The 21205-nt window shown below is 41.6% G+C and overlaps 1 protein-coding gene across 1 annotated transcript in view; it reads right to left on the bottom strand.

Moving 5' to 3' along the window:
• Nucleotides 1-21205, bottom strand: part of LOC128685517 (uncharacterized) — a 138057-nt gene that overhangs the window by 39610 nt on the left and 77242 nt on the right. The window contains exons 2-3 of the mRNA XM_070083058.1: nt 14747-14965; nt 695-780 (exon numbers count right to left, since the gene is read on the bottom strand). Coding sequence (XP_069939159.1) covers nt 695-780; nt 14747-14814 — 154 coding nt within the window. The 5' untranslated portion in view covers nt 14815-14965. The remainder of the gene's footprint in view (nt 1-694; nt 781-14746; nt 14966-21205) is intronic.

Here is a 21205-nt window from a genome sequence, read left to right as displayed (position 1 = left end):
GTGTGTGTGTGTGTGTGTGTGTGTGTGTGTGTATGTATATATATATATGTCGTGCTGAGCATCAAGAAACTTTGTTAAATATCTTCTTGAAAACTGATGCTCAGTTCAAGTAGAGCCCCAGCGCTCCACTTGTATTTATTCCATAATTTTGTGTTGTCCCAGGAGTCACATTTGCTCTTAATCTCTGACTGTGTTATAACAAGGGTGGTTTAGAAAGACACGTAAGCAAACACTATGACATATTTATTAGAAAACGTCATAGTGTTTGCTTACGTGTCTTTCTAAACCAACTTGTCAGTATTTAGTACCAAGGTTTATACCATAACAAGGGTAAACTTCCTGATAATGCCTCACTGTACGTTGTCCTTGAGAACCATTCGCTCTCTATTCATTTCTATATGTTATCTCTTTAGCCCACTTGCTGTCACTCTGCTACTGTGTGCAGTCCCTGAGACCCACTTGCTGTTAATCTCCAAATGTATTTTGTCTCAGGTGTAAACTTGTTCATATTTCTATTTCATACTTGTCCCGAGCCTTTAAATCTTCCGTGTGAGGTGCATATCTAGGCCACATTCATTAACTCTGGTTAGGTTATTAATAATACATTATTTCATTTCCTGACTCTTCTGTGTGTATTCCCTATATGTTCTGTGGTCATTCATCCATGTCATGGGCATGGCATTTCATCACTTACCTTTATACAGGGGGTTTCCCAAGGAATACGAGCCCAAACTTGGCGAGTAAATGTGTTGTGAATTTGCACTGAAGGCTCGACGTTCCCTGAAAAATTTTGACTAATTGAATACACTCTAAGATTATAAAAAGTAGGTCTTTTAATTGAAAAAGAGGTAAATTCGAGTGAAAAAAATAAATTAAAGTCTGTAGTACGAAGGCTGCTTTCGTCCGAAACAGAAATGATTATTTTCTAACCATCCACTCAATTCTAGTATAACATGAGACACCTTAGTTACATTGCTTCATGAAATAAGAGAATAGAGCATGGAAACTTTTTGAGATAGTAGGAAGTATAAAAATATTCTTTCTGTTTCTAAAAACTAGCATTATTATTATTATTACTACTGCTACTTGAACTTCTACAAATCCTGTAACTACCTAAGATAAAGATGTCATTGTTACTGCTTATTATGGGTTTAAAACTTTTTTCATAGATGCAGTAAATACATTTTTCCTAAACATTATGCTTAGGGTTAGGTATCTGGAGTTCATGGTTTTGTTCTGATAGAAAAAGCTTCTGTTGTTATTTCCCAAATGTGGCATCATGAGGCCTCCTGCTTAAATAACCATCATTATCTATGGCATTTTATATTAGGTTTTTATATTAATGAACGTGTTAATTATTGTTAGTGTTCACAGGTAAAATTAAACACCACAAATTGACTTGCATAATTGTTTCTTATTAAAAGAAGAGAAAGTCTTCACCTGCTCAAGTTCGAGAATTTATTTTACTCATGGGAATAACGTCAGAGTAACTTGTTCCAGAGCACATGATAATAAGCAGTTTGTCAGATTTCTGAGTGATTGAGTAGGTCCATTACTTTGCCTGAAGTTACGAAATTGGAATTTTATTAAAATAATGTGCGCTAAGTAAAGATGCCCCGGAGCTGTACAAAAGAGGAAAATAGAAATGTAGTTGGAACAAATATCAAACTTTACCCTTCAGGTTTTTATGTGCAGCCTTTCCTTACCTTGGTATTTCTTCTGCTGCATCTACTTCCCCAGTTACCTTAACAGGTGTCTATAAAACGGTTCCACCAGACATCGCGACATATATTATTACAGATGGGTGATATAGTTACTAAGTAACACCGTTTGTAAAAAGAAATGAATCAAATTTATTGTGAATGCTAGTGCATTCACAAATAATATATTTGAAAAGTATTATTCGCAGTCAAGACTTTAATTATTACATGTACCGCCTGCCTTCTCTGTTTGAATGTTAAACTCTGTTTTATTCGAGGTGAATCAGGCAAACTGTGAATTCGACTAGCTATTAAGAGTACATAGTATACATAATAATGAAATAGCATGTTACACCTTTTGAAGGTAAGAGTAATGTACCAACAAACAGAGGCGCAACTTTCCCAACAAATTTGGTTAGCAGTTTCTAGGTCTACCTGGATATTATCAGTGTTTGTGCCCAAACTTTTCTTCACTGTGTGTTGACCTTATGTTGGACTCACAGAAGCCCTATAGAAAACACGTACTGATTAAAATGCTATAATTCAGTGTACCCTGACAGTGATAGTGCCCAGACAGCCAAGCTTGTGGCGGTAAGGTACATTTACATGAATATCCTGCAACCATCCACAAAATATTCATATAAATTCTTTATAAGATCTTTCTAATATAAACACCACTAGTATGAACCCTGATTTATAGGGGATATAATAAATATAGCTATATAAAAAGTCTTAGAATTGAAGAGAAGTGAAGAATCAGCCATCTCTCACACTGAACCAGTGGCAACATAGGACACAGTAAAAGACGCATCTATTCTGGTAAAGATGTACGATAATCACAGAAAGATCGTTCACTCACATATAAGGGTATAGGTAAAGGGGGGTCATAAAGCAATGAATAATGACAAGCAGATTTGAAACAGGTGAGAGGGTTATAACCCCTACTGGGTTCAACCAATAAGAAGCTTGGGAATCTTAAAATAAAGATTGCATTTGTGAGCCTGGCCAGTTGTTGCATTCTCACTTCCCTCGACAAAATAAACTATACATAATAAACCACTTAGGTCATGCACACCCAACTGATTAATAATTTCAAATGTATTACTGTTGCACTTCTTACATGGATGAGAGCAGCACAACTTTTATATTAGGAAAACATGTTTTATTCACAAAACAAAACTTAGCAGATAATAATAAAATAACATGAAATATTCGATGTTTCAAATAGTGACATTTAACCTTAACAAATTTCTGTACTATTTTTACTCTATTAGTCACAATGTTGATATGCCTTTTTAACTTAAAATTCTCTGGGTATTAGAAGTTCACATTCCAGAAATTTTCATAACACTAGCAGCAGCGATGTTAAAAGAGGATTGAATTCCCTTCTATTGTTGCATCGCTCTTTCAACTGTTGTTTCAACTCAGAAGAGTCCGGCTACTAACACATGATGCTTCCAGAATGTAGTGGCTTAACTTCTTGCCATGTGATAAATGATATTTGTACCGTACCTCTCCATGGCTCTCATTCCATGTAGGAATTGCAACAGTAATTCATTTGAAATTATTCATCATATATTCCACGTTAAAAATAAGTCATTGACAGAGTCCACCAGGGTTCCTTAGCACTGTACGGGAGCGAAGTGATCCGGTGGTAGTTATATAATATGTCTATAATAATCATCCAGAGCTTGAGATTAAACGTTTTTCCCAGCGTCTTTGAGGAACTTCTGAATTTCGTTCGAAGATGAAAACTGGAGTTGAGAAACGACTCCTACACTAAAACCAGCAAGGAGCACAAAAAAAGATTTCTGTTATTATTGCCGTAAGCTTGGCCACATCAAGGCCACCTGCCCCAGGTTACGTAAAGCTGCTTCAAGTGCTAAGTTAACTAGACCACAACCTCTGAGGAAAATAACTATGCTTATTGACTGTTGCATGCAAAGAGTATATACCCTTTATTCGCAGCATGTGAACACACTCATTAAAAGCTACCTCCCAACCAGCGAACCAGGTAGCTAAGGGTTTGATGATTTCGTGGCCCCGTCGTCAAATCAGCACCTAGGTTCAACCAATCATATTGTGGAATTGGCAATTGTGGAGGTGACATGGATACCACTCACATTCTCACCCTTGTCATTTTCATCCAACTGCTGGTTGAACATGGTTGTCCATTCTGTCTCCAGGCTGTGTCTTTGCCTTTTGATTAACCGTGTTGTACACATACATTTCCAACTGTATATAGTGTACATACTTGCAAATACTTACAATCGGACTTGGTGAAGGAAAATATAATTCAAAGTCATTCAGCTGTGTTTGTTTTGCTCCTTGGTCCCCTTTACACCCAGAATAACAGGCCTTAATGTTCCTGGGTTAAAATATTCACGAAGCAAATCAGCTGTCTATTAATGCCTGTATGACACCTTTTCAAAATTATAGTCAAATCTCCTTTAAGGAGCAGGAATGACCCACTGAAGTATCCACTTTCAGGAATACCGAAGATTATTGCTCCCTTTTTCAATTTCTGAGCAATCATCTTTAAACTCCTCAGTGTTGTTAGAAGCTTATATGGAAGCTGTATTTTCTGTTCTTTTGCATAGAATATTCATGCAAAGCCAGTATTACACTAGGTGTTTAACTGTATATTTACCTGGGGGGTTCGTCGTGAAAGATGTTTTATTGTTGGTTGGAAACAATGTTCTAAATTCTAGATGTCCCGAACCAATTGTAACCAAGGAAATCTTCTCCGATGTTGGTCATAGCTTGGGCAACGCGCAAAGAAAAGTCTGAAGAGAATGCTGACTTTACCTTGGAGGACTTCAATCCAGGGATAAACAATTTATTTTTCGAGGAAAACTGGTCAGGGCTTCGGAAATCTTGTCTGTCAACCAGCCTTCCTATTCCGAGGTTGCAAGAATGCCAGACGTTCTTGTTTCCATGCCCGAGGAACTGTTCTTCTGAGAAGAGCTGCAAAGGAACTCCTCTCTAGCATTCACTTTTAAAAATCCTGATAAGGAGGTAGCGGGAGCGTTAAAATCAGATAGGTTTGTCATTGGGAAGATAATACAGCATTTTGATTGGCCAGGAGTAAGGCGAAGGGGCGAAATTACATCCGAACCTATCGTGAGTGTCAGCAAGTGGGTAAAGCCGGACACTACATTAAGCCCGCACCACTTCGTCCCATACATGCTGATGGAGAACGACTTGCAGACCTAATTAACAATTGTGTGGGACCCTTACCGTTATGGATAAAACTTTTAGGTATCCTGAAGAAGTACCTATCTGTATTATTAATACTGAAGCCCTCATTACGTTTATATCCCACTTTGGCATTCCACGACCTTTTCGAAGTGACCAGGCACTAATGTCAGAGCAAAAGCATTCAGAGAAGCTTTGAACCGGCTAGGAATTAACCGAAAACTATCCACAGTCTATTATTCTCAATCCCAAGGTGAAGGTGGCTTACAAAGTGTTTCATCAAACCTTAAAAACTCTGATGCGGAAGCATTTATGCATTTTCCTACTGAGTGGGATGAATTGCTTCCTTTGTTACTGTTTGCACTGCGAGAAACTGCGCGGGAATCAACAGGGTACAGTCCCTTGCAACCAATTTTTGGGGCATAATATGACAGGTCTACTACACGTCATCAAGAATGGATGGTTGAGAGAAGCCTGAAAGACGCCCTATGATCCTACATTAAGAATGCATGTGGCCCGTCAGCTGGCTAAAACCAACCTATGAATCGCTGAAAACAATGTGAAACAGAGGTATGACAAATCTTCTAAATTTCGCTCCTTTAATTTAGGAGATAAGGTGTTGGTCTAGGAACCTGTGCCTGGCCCAGTTGACGACCCTGATTCCCTGTACACGACCACCACAGCGACCACCCTCCCTCTCCCAGGACCACCCCAGAGACCACCCCAGAGACCACCCTCTTTCCCTCTCCCAGGACCACCCCAGCTACAACCCTCCCTCCCATCCTCTAGAATCCTCGTCCTATAAAGTCGAGACATACTGAGGACCAATTAGTAACACTAACGTCTACAAACCTATCCCGATATGTGGAAAAAGACACTTATGTACAGTTCAGGACATTTATTAGAGGAAACGTTTCGCCACGAGTGGCTTCTTCAGTCCTAATGGACAAGGTCGGCTTCATGACTACTGTGTGGCTCACTGTTAGTAAGATCAGCTTCACGACCACTGTGTGACTCATTGTTAGTAAGATCAGCTTGACGACCACTGTGTGGCTCATTGTTAGTAAGATCAGCTTTGGCAACATTGTGTGGTTCACTGTTAGTAAGATCAGCTTTACGATCATTGTGTGGTTCATTGTTAGTAAGATCAGCTTCACGGCCGCTGTGTGGCTCATTGTTAGTTAGTACTCACCTAATTGTACTCACCTAACTGTGGTTGCAGGGGTCGAGACTCAGCTCCTGGCCCCGCCTCTTCACAGGTCCTCCCTCTCCCTGCTTCATGAGCTTTATGATACCTAGTCTTAAAACTATGTATAGTTCCTGCCTCCACTACATCACTTGCCAGACTATTCCACTTCCTAACTACTCTATAACTGAAGAAATACTTCCCAACATCCATTTCACTTATCTGAGTCATAAGCTTCCAATTGTGACCCCTTGTTTCTGTGTCCCATCTCTGGAACAGCCTGTCTCTGTCGGCCTTGTCTATTCCACCCTCCTGTCCTCCAGTGTCGTCAGACCGACTTCCCTTAACCTTTCTTTATAGGACATTCCCATTAGCTCTGGAACTAGCCTTGTTGCAAACCTATGCATTTTCTCTAATTTCTTGATGTGTTTGACCAGGTGTGGGTTCCAAACTGGTGCTGCGTACTCCAGTATGGGACTGACGTATAGAGTGTATAAAGTTTTGAACGATTCCTTACAGGGGTACCGGAACGCTATTCTCAGGTTTGCCAAGCGCCCATATGCCACAGCAGTTATCTGGTTAATGTGTGCTTCTGGCGATGTACTTGGCATTATACTCTCTCCTAGGTCTTTCTCCTTGAGTGAGGTTTGCAACCTTTGGCCTCCTAGCCTATACTCTGCGGTTTTCTTTGCCCTTCTCCGATCTTCATGACTTTGCATTTGGCGGGGTTAAATTCTAAGAGCCAGCTTCTGTACCATGTATCCAGCCTGTCCAGGTCTCTTTGTAGACCTGTCTGGTCCGAGACTGATTCAATTCTCCTCATTAACTTCACATCACATGCAAACAGGGACACTTTTGAGTCTATCCCTTCCGTCATGTCGTTCACATATACCAAGAAGAGCACTGGTCCCAGGACTGACCCCTGTGGGACCCCGCTTTTCACCGGCGTCCACTGTGATGCCTCATCACGGACCATGACTCGCTGTCGCCTCCCTGTTAGGTATTCTCTGATTCATTTCAGTACCCTTCCTCTTATACGTTACTCTTCCTCTAGCTTCTGTACTAATCTCTTGTGTGGAACTGTGTCGAAGGCCTTCTTGCAGTCCAAGAAAATGCAATCAACTCACCCCTCACTCTCATTTCTTACTTCAGTTACCGTGTCATAAAACTAGTAGGTTTGTGCCACACGATTTGCCTTCCATGAATCTGTGCTGCCTGTCGTTTATAATCTTGTTCCGCACCAGTTGCTCCACCACTCTCCTCCTGATAATCTTTTCCAAGACTTTGCATACTATACACGTCAGTGACACTGGTCTATAATTTAGTGCTTCATTTCTGTCTCCTTTCTTAAAGATGGGGACTACATTTGCCTTCTTCCATACTTCAGGTAGTTGCTCAGTTTCAAGGGAAGTGTTGAAGATTTTGGTTAGTGGCACACGTAGTGTCTCTGCTGCCTCTTTAACTGTGCATACTCGTTTCTGGCTCGACGACTAATCTCTTTATTTTCCTGAGTCCTTTGTCTTCTGTACTTTTTCTATTCTCTGGAGCACTTAGTTTTTGCCTCCCTACACCTTCGGGTAAACCTAGGGCTTGTTCTGTCCTTCCCATTATTTCTGTTACCCTTGGGAACAAACATTTCCTCTGTCTCCTTGCATTTTGCTGTTACAAAGTCCATCATTTCTTTTACTGATTTTCCTACCAACTCCTGTTCCCACTGAACCTCCTACAGGAAGGTCCTCATTCCTGTGTAGTCCCCCCTTTTATAGTTTAGCTTTTCCCTTTCTACTCCTGTTACCCTCTCCACTTTTAGCTCCACGATGTATTCAAAGCTCATAACCACGTGGTCACTAGCTCAAAGGGGCCTTTCATATGTAATGCGCTCAATGTCTGAGCTACTCAGGGTGAACACAAGGTCCAGTCTTGCTGGTTCATCCTCTCCTCTCTCTCTGGTAGTGTCCATAACATGTTGGTGCATGAGATTTGCCAGCACCACATTCATCATCTTGACTCTCTGTGTTTCGGGACCCTTATATGGCTCCAGGTTTTCCCAATCAATCTCCCTGTGATTGAAGTCGCCCATGACCAGTAACTTCGCTCTACTCGAGTGAGCCCTTCTTGCCACCTCAGCTAGTGTTTCCACCATTGCTCTGATGCACTCATAATGTTCCCCTCTTGGCCTCCTGCAGTTCTGTGGTGGGTTATACATCTCTGGAATGACTACCTTGTGTTCCCCTGACTGAACTGTACCTACCATGTAATTCCTTTCTCCAATCTCGTCCATTCCTTCCATTTCTTGATAACCCCACCGGTTTTTAATTAGTAGTGCAACCCTTCCTCCCCCTCTGCTCCTTCTATCATTCCTCAGGATCTGATATCTGGGTGGGAAGATTGCATCTGCTATTATCCCAGTGAGCTTTCTTTCTGTAACCGCTACGATGTCTGGGGACAACTCCTTGATTCTTTCGTGCCACTCCTCACATTTATTCATTATTCCAACCGCATTCGAGTACCAAATCTTCAACTTATTTTCAGTAACTGTGGTCAGGGGAGAGAGGTTGGTTAGGGGGAGCAGGTGCCCTGGCAGGGGCCTAAAGGGGGTTGCTGTGGGGGTGGGGTCTGTGGTGTGGGGTGTGGGGGAAGAGGGCCTATGGGGGCTTTCAGGGGGGTAGGGGTGATGGTGAGGGGGATGGGGGAGAGGGCCTATGTGGGGTAGCAATGGGGGTGGGGGTTGTGGTGAGGGGGATAGGGATAGAGGGTACAGTGTGTTGGTTGCTGTGGGTTACTGTGAGGGTGGGGTTTGTGGTGAGGGGGATGGGAGGAGAGGGTACGTTGTGAAGGTTACTGTGGGTTTCTGTGGGGGTGGAGTTTGAGCTGAGGGGGATGTATGGGTTAATGAGGGTTACTGTGGGGGTGGGGTTTGTGCAGAAGGGGATGTGTGGATTACTGTGGGTTTCTGTGGGGGTGGGGTTTGTGCTGAGGGGGATGGGAGCAGAGGGTACAGTGAGTGGGTTTTGGGTTAGGTCATTTGATTGCTTTGGGATTGCCATGGTTGTGTTCCTTCTGTGGGTGGAACTGGAGGGAGTTCTGTTTGTTCTTCCACCGGGGCCTGATTTCTCCTGCTCTTCACCTTCCTTGCCTCCCATTCCTCCTTGCGACGTTGCACCCTCTCTTTCAGTATCATTCTTTCTTCTTCTGTTCTGTCTGGGTCGAGGTACACACTCCAGAACTCCTGATTGTTCCTTAGGTGCGATTTCTCCTGCTCATTGTTAGTAACATCGGCTTCACAACCACTGTGAGGCTCATAGTTAGTAAAATCAGCTTCCTGACTATTGTGTGGTTGATTGTTAGTAAGATCAGCTTCACGATCACTGTGTGTTTATTGTTAATAAGATCAGCTTCACGAACACTGTGCGGCTCATTGTTAGTAAGATCACCTTTACGACCACTGTGTATCTCATTGTTAGCAAGATCAGCTTTACGACCACTGTGTGGCTCATTGTTAGTAAGATCAGCTTCACGACCACTGTGTGGTTCATTGTTAGTAACATCAGCTTCACAACCACTGTGTGGCTCATTGTTAGTAAGACCAGCTACATGACCACTGTGTGGCTCATTGTTACTAATATCATCTTCACGACCACTGTGTGGCTTATATTTTGTAAGATCAGCTTCACGACCACTGTGTGGCTCATTGTTAGTAAGGTCAGCTTCAAGACTACTGTGTGGGTCATTATTGGAAAGATCAGCTTCACGTCCACTGTGTGACTCATTCCTAGTAAGATCAGCTTCACGACCACTGTGTGGTTCATTGTTACTAAGATCAGCTTCACGACCACTGTGTGGCTCATTGTTAGTAAGACCAGCTTTACGACCACTGTGTGGTTCATTATTAATAAGGTCAGCTTCACGACCGTTATGTTTCTCATTTTTAGTAAGATCAGCATCAAGACCATTGTGTGGCTCATTGAGAGTAAGCTCAGCTCCATGACCACTGTGTGGCTCATTGTTACTAAGATCAGCTTCACGACCACTGTGTGGCTCATTGTTTGTAAGATCAGCTTTACGACCACTATGTGGCTCACTGTTAGTAAAGTCACCTTTAAGACTATTGTGTGGCTCATTGTTAGCAAGATCAGCTTCACGACCACTGTGTGGCTCATTGTTAGTAAGATCAGCTTTACGACCACTGTGTGGTTCATTATTAATATGGTCAGCTTCACGACCATTGCGTGGCTCATTGATAGTAAAATCAGCTTCACAACTAATATGTGGCTCATTGAGAGTAAGATCAGCTTCACGACCACTGTGTGGCTCATTGTTAGTAATGTCAGCTTCAAGAGCAATGTGTGGCTCATTGTAAGTGAGGTCAGCTTCACGACAACTGTGTAGCTCATTGTTACTAAGATCATCTTTACGACCACTGTGTGGCTCATTGTTAGTAAGATCAGCTTCACGACCACTGTATGGCTCATTGTTAGTGATATCAGCTTTACGACCACTGTGTGGTTCATTGTCAGTAAGATCAGCTTCACGACCACTGTGTGGTTCATTGTTAGTAAGATCAGCTTCCAGACTACTGTGTGGCTCATTATTAGTAAGATCAGCTTCACGACCACTGTATGGCTCATTGTTAGTAAGATCAGCTTTACGACCACTGTGTGGTTCATTGTTAGTAAGATCAGCTTCATGACTACTGTGTGGCTTATTGTTAGTAAGGTCAGCTTCATGACTACTGTGTGGCTCATTGTTAGTAAGATCAGCTTCACGACCATTGTGTGGCTCATTGTTAGTAAGATCAGCTTCACGACCACTGTGTGGCTCATTGTTAGTAAGATCAGCTTTACGACCACTGTGTGGTTCATTATTAATAAGGTCAGCTTCACAAACATTGTGTGGTTCATTGTTAGTAAAATCAGCTTCACGACCATTGTGTGGCTCATTGTTAGCAAGATCAGCTTCACGACCACTGTGTGGTTTATTGTTACTAAGATCAGCTTCACGACCACTGTGTGGCTCATTGTTAGTAAGATCAGCTTTACGACCACTGTGTGGTTCATTATTAATAAGGTCAGCTTCACGACCATTGTGTGGCTCATTGATAGTAAAATCAGCTTCACAACTAATATGTGACTCATTGAGAGTAAGATCAGCTTCACGACCACTGTGTGGCTCATTGTTAGTAATGTCAGCTTCAAGAGCAATGTGTGGCTCATTGTTAGTGAGGTCAGCTTCACGACAACTGTGTAGCTCATTGTTACTAAGATCATCTTCACGACCACTGCTGTGTGGCTCATTGTTAGTAAGATCAGCTTCACGACCACTGTATGGCTCATTGTTAGTGAGATCAGCTTTTCGACCACTGTGTGGTTCATTGTCAGTAAGATCAGCTTCGAGACCACTGTGTGGTTCATTGTTAATAAGATCAGCTTCCAGACTACTGTGTGGCTCATTATTAGTAAGATCAGCTTTACGACCACTGTGTGGTTCATTGTTAGTAAGATCAGCTTCATGACTACTGTGTGGCTTATTGTTAGTAAGGTCAGCTTCATGACTACTGTGTGGTTCATTATTAGTAAGATCAGCTTCACGACCACTGTGTGATTCATTGTTATTAAGATCAGCTTCATGACTACTGTGTGGCTTATTGTTAGTAAGGTCAGCTTCATGACTACTGTGTGGCTCATTATTAGTAAGATCAGCTTTACGACCACTGTGTGATTCATTGTTATTAAGATCAGCTTCATGACTACTGTGTGGCTTATTGTTAGTAAGGTCAGCTTCATGACTACTGTGTGGCTCATTATTAGTAAGATCAGCTTCACGACCACTGTATGGCTCATTGTTAGTAAGATCAGCTTTACGACCACTGTGTGGTTCATTGTTAATAAGATCAGCTTCACGACCACTGTGTGGTTCACTGTTAGTAAGATCAGCTTCACGACCACTGTATGGCTTATTGTTAGTAAGGTCAGCTTCATGACTACTGTGTGGCTCATTGTTAGTAAGATCAGCTTCATGACCAATGTGTGGCTCATTGAGAGTAAAATCAGCTTCACGGCCACTGTGTGGCTCATTGTTAGTAAGATCAACTTTCCAAACATTGTGTGGCTCATTGGTAATAAGATCGGATTCATGAGGACTGTACGGCTCCTTGTTAGTAAGGTCAGCTTCACGACCACTGTGTGACTCATTGTTAGTAAGATCAGGTTCACGCCCATTGTGCGGCTCATAGTTAGTGAGGTCAGCTTCACGAACCCTGTACTCACCTATTTGTACTCACCTATTTGTGGTTGCAGAGGTCGAGTGATAGCTCCTGGCCCCGCCTCTTCGCTGATTGCTACTAGGTCCTCTCTCTCCCTGCCCGATGAGCTTTATCATACCTCGCCTTAAAACTATGTATGGTTCATGCCTCCACTACGTCACTTTCTAGGCTATTCCACGGCCTGACTACTCTATGACTGAAGAAATACTTCCTGTGTGGCTCATTGTTAGTAAGGTCAGCTTCAAGACCACTGTGTGGCTCATTGTTAGTGTGGTCAGCTTCCCGACCACTGTGTGGCTCATTGTTTGTAAGATCAGGTTCCGAAACATTGTGTGGCTCATTGTTAGTAAGGTCAGCTTTAAGACTACTGTGTTTCTCATTTTTAATAAGATCAGCTTCACGATCATTGTGTGGGCTCATTGATAGTAAGATCAGCTTTACTTCCCCTCTGTGGCTCATTGTTATTAAGGCCAGCTTCAAGACCACTGTGTGGCTCATTGTTAGTATGGTCAGCTTCACGATCACTGTGTGGCTCATTGTTTGTAATATTAGCTTCTCGACAACTGTGTGGCTCATTGTTAGTATGATCAGCTTGCATGAACATTGTTTGGCTCATTGGTAATAAGATCAGCTTCTCGAACCCTGTGTGACTCATTGTTATTAAGGTCAACTTCAAGACTATGTGGGTCATCGTTAGTAAGATCAGCACTGCGACCATTGTGTGGCTCATTGATAGTAAGATCAGCTTCACGCCCAATGCGTTGTTCATTGTTAGTAAGGCCAGCTTCAAGACCACTGTGTGGCTCATTATTAGTAAGATCAGCTTCAAGACCACTGTATGGCTCATTGTTAGTAAGATCAGCTTAAAAATCACACTGTGTTGCTCATTTTTAGTAAGATCAGCTTGAAAACCACTGTATGGCTTATTGTTAGTAAGATCAGCTTCAAGACTACTGTTTGGGTCATTGTAAGTAACATCAGCTTCTACACCCTTGTATTGCTTATTGTTAGTAAGATCAGCTTCAAGACCACTGTGTGGCTCATTGTTAGTAGGTTAAGCTTCAAAACTACAGTATGGTTCATTGTTCGTCAGATCACCTTCAAGACCACTGTATGGCTCATTTATTAGTCTGATCAGCTTCTAAGCTACTCTTTGGCTCATTATTGCTAAGACCAACATTGGAACCATTCTATGGCTCAAGGTCAACATCATGACAAATGTATAGGTCATTATTATTAAGAACAGTATCAAGACCGCTGCATGGCTCATTATTAGTTAGACCAACATCAGGACCACTGTATGACTCATTGTTAGTAAGATCAGCTTATCAACCACTGTATTCTTAATTGTCAGTATGATCAGCCTCAAGACCACAGTATGGCTCATTGTTAGTTAGACTAGGTTCAAGACCAATGTATGGCTCATTGTTAGTAAGATCAGCTTCAAGACCACTGTATGGCTCATTGTTAGTGAGATCAGCTTCAAGACCACTGTGTGGCTCAGTGTCAGTAAGATCAGCTTAAAAACTACTGTATGGTTCAATGTTAATAAGATCAGCTTCTAGACCACTGTATGACTTATTGTTAGTAAGATCAACATAACGTCGCTGTATGTCTCATTATCAGTCAGTTCAACGCTATACACACGTACTGTGATAATTGCTGTTGCTAATACATATGTTGAGAGCTATTGCAAATACTATTCATGTGCACATTATTTTCTCTACGCGTTGCACACATGTACACATTGTTATTTTTACAGGCAGCAACCAGGTGCACATTATTTCTACAGGCAGCAACCATGTACACATTGTTATTTGCTTCACGTAGAATATATATGCTTGGTATTTTTTAAAGTGAGAACTCATGTGCTTAATTATTGTAACAGCTAACACACATCTGCACATTGTTAGTTACTACTGGTACAACACATACACACACTATTAGTTGATACAAGTGACCAGGGCCGGGGCATGGGTTCCAGGAGCTGTAACCCAGGGGTCTCCGCCACCTGGAGGTCCTCCAGACATGTTTTCAACACCTTACACTTCACTACGTTTTGGAGTAATTTGTTTTCAAGGAAATACGGAAAGCAAATGTTGGAATTTTAATTGTGGTTAGCCAAGTAAAAATGAATTTAATATTCCTTTAATTATTTTTCCTTCAGAAAATATCACTGTAGCCCAGGGGTCTACAAAATCTTACTGTGACTCTGCAAGTGACACATGTGTTCTTTATATTAAATGCTACAGGTTGAACACATGTGCAAACTTTTAGTTAATACAAGTAGCACACAAGAGCACAATGTTGAATGCTGGAGGTAGAGCACATGTATAAATGGTTAGAAAGGAGCGTCAAATTTAGCAGTCAGAAGCAATTATACAAAACACAGTGTCTTACCTAGTCAAGCCAGACGACGCCATTTTGGCAGTCAGTAGCAGAAGGATGATTTGCCAGGTCCGGACCATTGTTCGTGCAGGCTTGGTTACCAGGCTTACAGTGACACTAAGAATATGTGAAGCGGACGCTCCTTTTACGTCGTCAAAAGTTACATCAGCAGGTGGTTTTCTGATACACCACGTCCTGACTCGTGCAGCTGCGCGTATGATATACCACGTCCTGTGGTAACGAAGAGCGGTTGAGATGAAGGCATATATATGTATATATATATATATATATATATATATATATATATATATATATATATATATATATATATATATCAATAACAACACTGCACTAGCCAAGGAGTCGAACCTATATTGTTTTGGCCCGCCTCATGGTGAGAGAAGACGCATGACGCTTTAGACCACTAGACCACAAATTCCTTGTGTGGTCTAGTTGTCTAAAGCGTCATGCGTTTTCTCCCACAATGAGGTGGGCTAAAACAGCATGGGTTCGAATCCTTGCCTAGTGCAGCGTTGTTATTGATCAATACTACTTGTTCCGTGGGTACAATAATTTATATATATATATATATATATATATATATATATATATATATATATATATATATATTATTGTAAACACGAACGAGTGGTATTGATCAATAACAACACTGCACTAGCCAAGGATTCGAGCCCATGTTGTTTTGGCCCGCCTCATTGTGGGAGAAAACCACATGACGCTCTAACCCACAGGACCACTAAATCCTACAAGAATCAGGCACCCAGTAGAGCTAGGCGTTTTATTGTGATCCGAGGACATACTGTGGTGTGGGTGCCTCTGAGCTAATTTCATTCTCCTCCCCGTTTGGTGTACTAGCCTCAACAAGCAGTATTTTATATATAAGGGTGACCCAAAAAGTATCACTTTTACCGTCAGTCAATACTTTCACCATCATTCACACATAATTACTGTCTTTGCAGAGGTGTTCATATATCACAGTTCAGATGTTACCCCAAACAGCAATACAACAAATATCCCAAACACCTTTAAAATGCAAGCATTGTATTTTCCACCTTGAGTCCGGCTAACCGGTTTCTCTGATTCCATTCGCAAAATATTACCCTGCTCATGCTCCAGCAGCTCGTCAAGTCCCACAACCCATTCGTCTCCTCTCCATTCTAATTGGCTCAAATGTGCCTGTTGTGTGTCCAAGCCCCTTTCACTCAAAATCTCTATTACCCCTTCCCTCCATCCTTTTCAAGGACGGCCCCTACCCCGTCCATCCCTCCATTACACATTTATACACCCTCCAATTCATCCTATTTTGCTCCATCCTCTCCAAGTTACCCATCCACCTCAACAACCCATCATCAACCCTATGAATAATATGTTTATTAACTCCACACCTCCTCCTGAGTTACAAATTACGAATTCTCTGTATAATATTTACGCCACGCATTGCCCTTAGATATTACATCTCCATTGCCTACAGCCTCCTTTTCGCTGCAAGATCAACAACCCATGCTTCACACCCATGCCTCCATTGACAATGTTCTTTGTCTTCACGGATACCACAATACACCACCCACATATTTTCCTTCATCAATTGTATGGTTTACCCTGGCCTTCTTAAACTCATCCGCCGACAATCTACTCCCAAATATCTGAACACAATCCCTTCTATCCCTTCTTCCATACTCCCTCCATCCAATCTGATACACATTCTTTATCTGAATTGTCTGATACCCTCTTGAATCCACATAATTTAATCCCACCCGTGTCCACAACACCCCAGCATTTTCTTCTTTTACAACTCCATCTGTAAATATGTTAAACAACCAAGGAGACATTTCACATCCCTGTCTAAGACCTATTTTTGCTTGAAAGTAATCTCCCTCTCTCCTACACACTATAACCTGAGCCTAACTGTCCTTATAAAAACTCTTTACAGCATTTAGTAACGTTCCACCTATTCAATGCCCTTGCAACATCTGCCACATTGCTCCCCAATCATAAGATTTTTCTAAATCCATAAAGCAACGAAAACTTCCCTGCGATCCTGCTCTCCGTCTTCTAATTCTTTCAATAATAACCATACCATACACTTTACCAGGTATACTCAGTAGGCTTATTTTCCCATAATTTTTACTCTCTATTTTGTCCCCCTTCCCTTTATATAAAGGAACTATGCATACTCTCTGCCAGTCCCTGGGTACCTTCCCCTCTTCCATTCATTTATTGAACAAAAATACCAACCACTCCAAAACTATAGCCCCACCTTCTTTTAACATTTTTGTCATGATCCCATCAGTTCCAGCTGCTTTACCTCCTTTCATTCTGCTTAATGCCTCATGCACCTCCCCTGCACTCACATCCGGGTCTTTTTCATTCCTAAAAGATGTTATACCTCTATGGCCAATGCATGAAATCACTGCCCCCCTCTCTTCAACAACATTTTACAGTTCATTAAAATATTCCCGCCATCATTACAATACCTCCAACTCTCTATACACCAACTTCCCCATTTTGTTTTTAACTCTCAAATCCATTTGTTCACTAGGCTTTCCTAACTTATTTATGTCAAAAACATTTTCTTATTCTCACCAAAATGTGTTGACATCACCTTATCCACTCTATCATAATAGCGAAAAAGAGATGCAAGATGGAAAACAACCACAGGGGTAGTGGAATGATGGCTCTAGGCTTTTCATATTTCAATCAACACATCAATGGCAACCTGCAGTGCTGGAGAAATTAGTAGGAAGTCGATGCAAATTTGTTCAGGCAAAACGTTTTAACTCTAATGAAGGAGGGGGGAAACGCTCTGACGCAAACTGACCTGTACCAAATGCCAGAAAGACTGAGTATTAAAGCATCAGATGAAAGCCCGACAACAAGCACTGATAATATCGTAATGACCTAATGAATATAACATTAGTGACAACACATTTTCAATAACACGGTAAGACTTCGATACGACATAAAATATTTTAAACTCTGAATATAAATATGTGTATAATAAATAACAATAATAAATAATAATAATAATAATAATAATAATAATAATAATAATAATAATAATAATAATAATAATAATAATAATAATAATATCTTTATTCTCTACAAGTATATGTACATAGTATACAGGCCTAGCTGACGTCAATGGCATATTACTATATAGAAAGCCGCTTGTTATGCTGAGCATGTCGAGTAAATTAGGTCAGTGTCCCAGGATGCGACCCACACCAGTTGACTAACACCCAGATGGATGAGCAGCGACAGCAGGTGTCTTAAGGAAACACGTCCCTAATATTTTTCAGCCGTACCGGAGGAGATTCGAACTCCGGACCTCAGTGTGTGAGCTGAGATCGCTAGTGATCGAACTACTGGACACCCAACCATGGCCAACTGTCAACTGTCTTAGGAAAATTCCATAATATTAAGGAAATAGATCTGTGGCTGACTCGCTTAAAACAAAGGAGAGACATGTATAGTTTATCCGGAATAAGACGTCTATAATTTATCTATTCCATTAGACTCTTGGGCAGACACTGGTCTAACAAGAAAACAGGAAAACAGGTCGTAATTCCTTGGTGTGGATTATTATTATTATAATCAAGGGGGAAGCGCTAAACCCGGAGGATTATACAGCGCCTGGGGGGGGGATGTGGAAGGCATTCAGGCTTAATTCGGGGAACTGGAGCACAGATCCAATTCCCTAAATCAAGAGCCCCTCACCAACATCAAGGAACCTTCCTTGAGGGGCCTTGGTGTGGAACTACGACACCTAAGACAATCCAAAGCATTCATATAGGAATCCAGTTTTAGGTTAAACATGATGGCCTTAATTATAAATGAATAGAACTGGAATAATCTGAATTTATTGTTATATAATGAACGTTTATCATGTTTTATTGTTATATAATGAACGTTTATCATGTTTTAAAATTGCCGATTCTAAAATATTTGTTTCCAGCCATAAGGTACAATGAACCAGGACTCTCGCTATCAACCAGTTTGCTGGATTGATGCAAACTCATGTGAGGTTGAATATCACATTTGATTCCTGAACTGTTCTTATTGAATATCGGTGCTATGTTAATCTATCTAGAAGTCTGCCAGTCTGTTCCACTTAAGATAAGTTGCATTCATTATGCTCAATCCTGAAAACACAGAGAAAACAGGGCTGCAGGGAATTCTTGATCAAAATGCTATTAACATTCCATGAATTCCTAAACACTACTTGTATATTGAATCTTTATAGGGCATTTGCAAGACATATATTCTCATTGAATAGAAGAACCGGCATGTTCTTGATGTGATAAGATATTGTAGGTTTAGTCTTATGACAAGTTTTCCTAGCTGCCAGCAAAGCCTTTTCTATAAACTCCAGAGGGTAACGTAGTTTCGCAGCAATATCAAAGATTTCTCCTAATTTCTTCGTTAAGAAGCTATGGGTTGCACACTGGGTAAGTTCTCGAAAAACATAGTGAGAGAGACATTCCTTCTTACCCTTGTTATAAGTTAGAGTAATAATAAATATATGAACACATCAAGGCCTTCCTATATACTCTAGACTTAAACATTCAGTCACCTCGGTGGATCAGACCGTCTAAGAATGGAAGTTGAAAGTCCACCTCTTTCTCCACGGTGAATTTAATGGACGTGACAAAAGCGTTAAGTCTCGGTAAAAAGACAAGGCCGTAGTCAAACTTGTCTTCAGAAATATCTTTAATATGGTGAAAGGAGATTTGGTTTTGCTAGCCGTTCCGGATCGGCTCCCCAGTCTTTTTCCTTTCATTTCAGCTGTCTACAGCAAACCTTCAATTCTTTTGTTTGGCGAACATGAAATTCCCTCATCCAAGGGTGTTTAGCAGGGTGACCCACTCGCTCCACTTCTCTTTTGCTTGACAGTAAGAGAACTAACTTCCAGCCTACGTAGCGAGCTCAACATCTGGAACCCGGATGATGGCACTCTGGCAGGTACTGAGGAGTCTCTACTACCACTCCAGCCAAGAGTGGCTGGAGAGAATGGAGGAAAGAATAAGAAATCTTGATGCCCTGTATCTCCTCACAAGATACCTTACTCTGCCAAGACTCACTTACTTCCTGAGGTGCCTACACTCTTTTGACAACCCAACACTCAACGAATATGACTCACTCCTGAGATCAATCTTTAAGAAGACACTGAATCTGTCACTGAAAGATCTGCAATGGGATCAGGCAACCTTCCCAGGGCTACTGGGAGGTATAGGGGTGAACAAAGCAACGCATGTAGCTTCACCTGCATTTCTGTCATCGTGTTTGGCTTCCAGTGGACTAGTCAAGGAGATTGTCCCCGAACGCTTGAGAGATGCGCCAGGAGCTCAAGACCCAAAGTTCATTAAAGCAGTCGTGCGGTGGAACACCCTTGTGGACTCCTCCAGTAGACCAGCTCCTCCCAAAGAACACAAAACAGTCCCACAGGGACAAACCGATCATGGAAAAAATCGCCACCACAAGCTCACCAACACTTCAGGGAAGGACAAAGCTCGTCTTCTAGGTGTGAAGGCACAGCATTCAGGAGATTACCATCTAGGTGTTCCCAATTGCTCTCCGGGCACTAGACCCAGAGGCCATTCGGACTGGTGTTGCCCAAAAAAGAAAAACTTTCATCATCATTCACTTCATCACTGTCTTGCCAGAGGCACGCTTACACTAGTTATAAAATTGTAACATTAACACCCCTCCTTCAGAGTGGACTCAAGTCGCGCCTGCCAGTTTCCCCGAATTCCTTCATACATGATACCTTGCTCACAGTCCAACAGGACAAGTCTTAAAATGTATTTATCTCCAGTCGCTCTTATCTAACATGTTCACGCACACATGCTGGAAGTCCAAGCCCATTGCACACAAAACCTCTTTTACCAGCTCCCTCCAACCATTCCAAGGCCGACCCCTACCCCGCCTTCTCTTCACTACAGATTTATACACTCTTGAAGTCATTCTATTTTGTTTCATCCTCTCTACATATCTGAACGATCTCAGTAACCCCTCCCCAGCCCTCTGGATAATAGTTTTGGTAATCCCACATCTTCTAATCTCCAAACTACGGATTCTCTTTATTATATTCGCACTACACATTGCTCTCAGACATGAAATTTCCTGTTGAGAATTTGGCCTTACCTGCTGTGTTTATTATATTATAAATATAAACACTTAGCTGATAAATGACAGCAAATCGTCTACACAGCCGCCCCTGCAGACGAGGTCTACAAGCTGTCGAAACCATCACAACAGTGGGCTGTCAAGAGATACAATTTGTAAGTATAAATTACCCCTAGGGGGTGTTATGTCAGCATATTTCATTCGATGATGGCTGACGAAATACTTACTTGTTTGGACTCAAAAGTCCACACCTTACTGCCGATTATAGGTTGATTACAAACTCCTTGTGACTCAAGAATTGCGCAATCCCCCGATCTACAAGAA

Source organism: Cherax quadricarinatus, chromosome 8 (genome assembly GCF_038502225.1).
Source record: "Cherax quadricarinatus isolate ZL_2023a chromosome 8, ASM3850222v1, whole genome shotgun sequence".
In the NCBI taxonomy this organism is placed as follows: domain Eukaryota; kingdom Metazoa; phylum Arthropoda; class Malacostraca; order Decapoda; family Parastacidae; genus Cherax; species Cherax quadricarinatus.
This window is presented reverse-complemented; position numbering and strand designations above follow the sequence as displayed.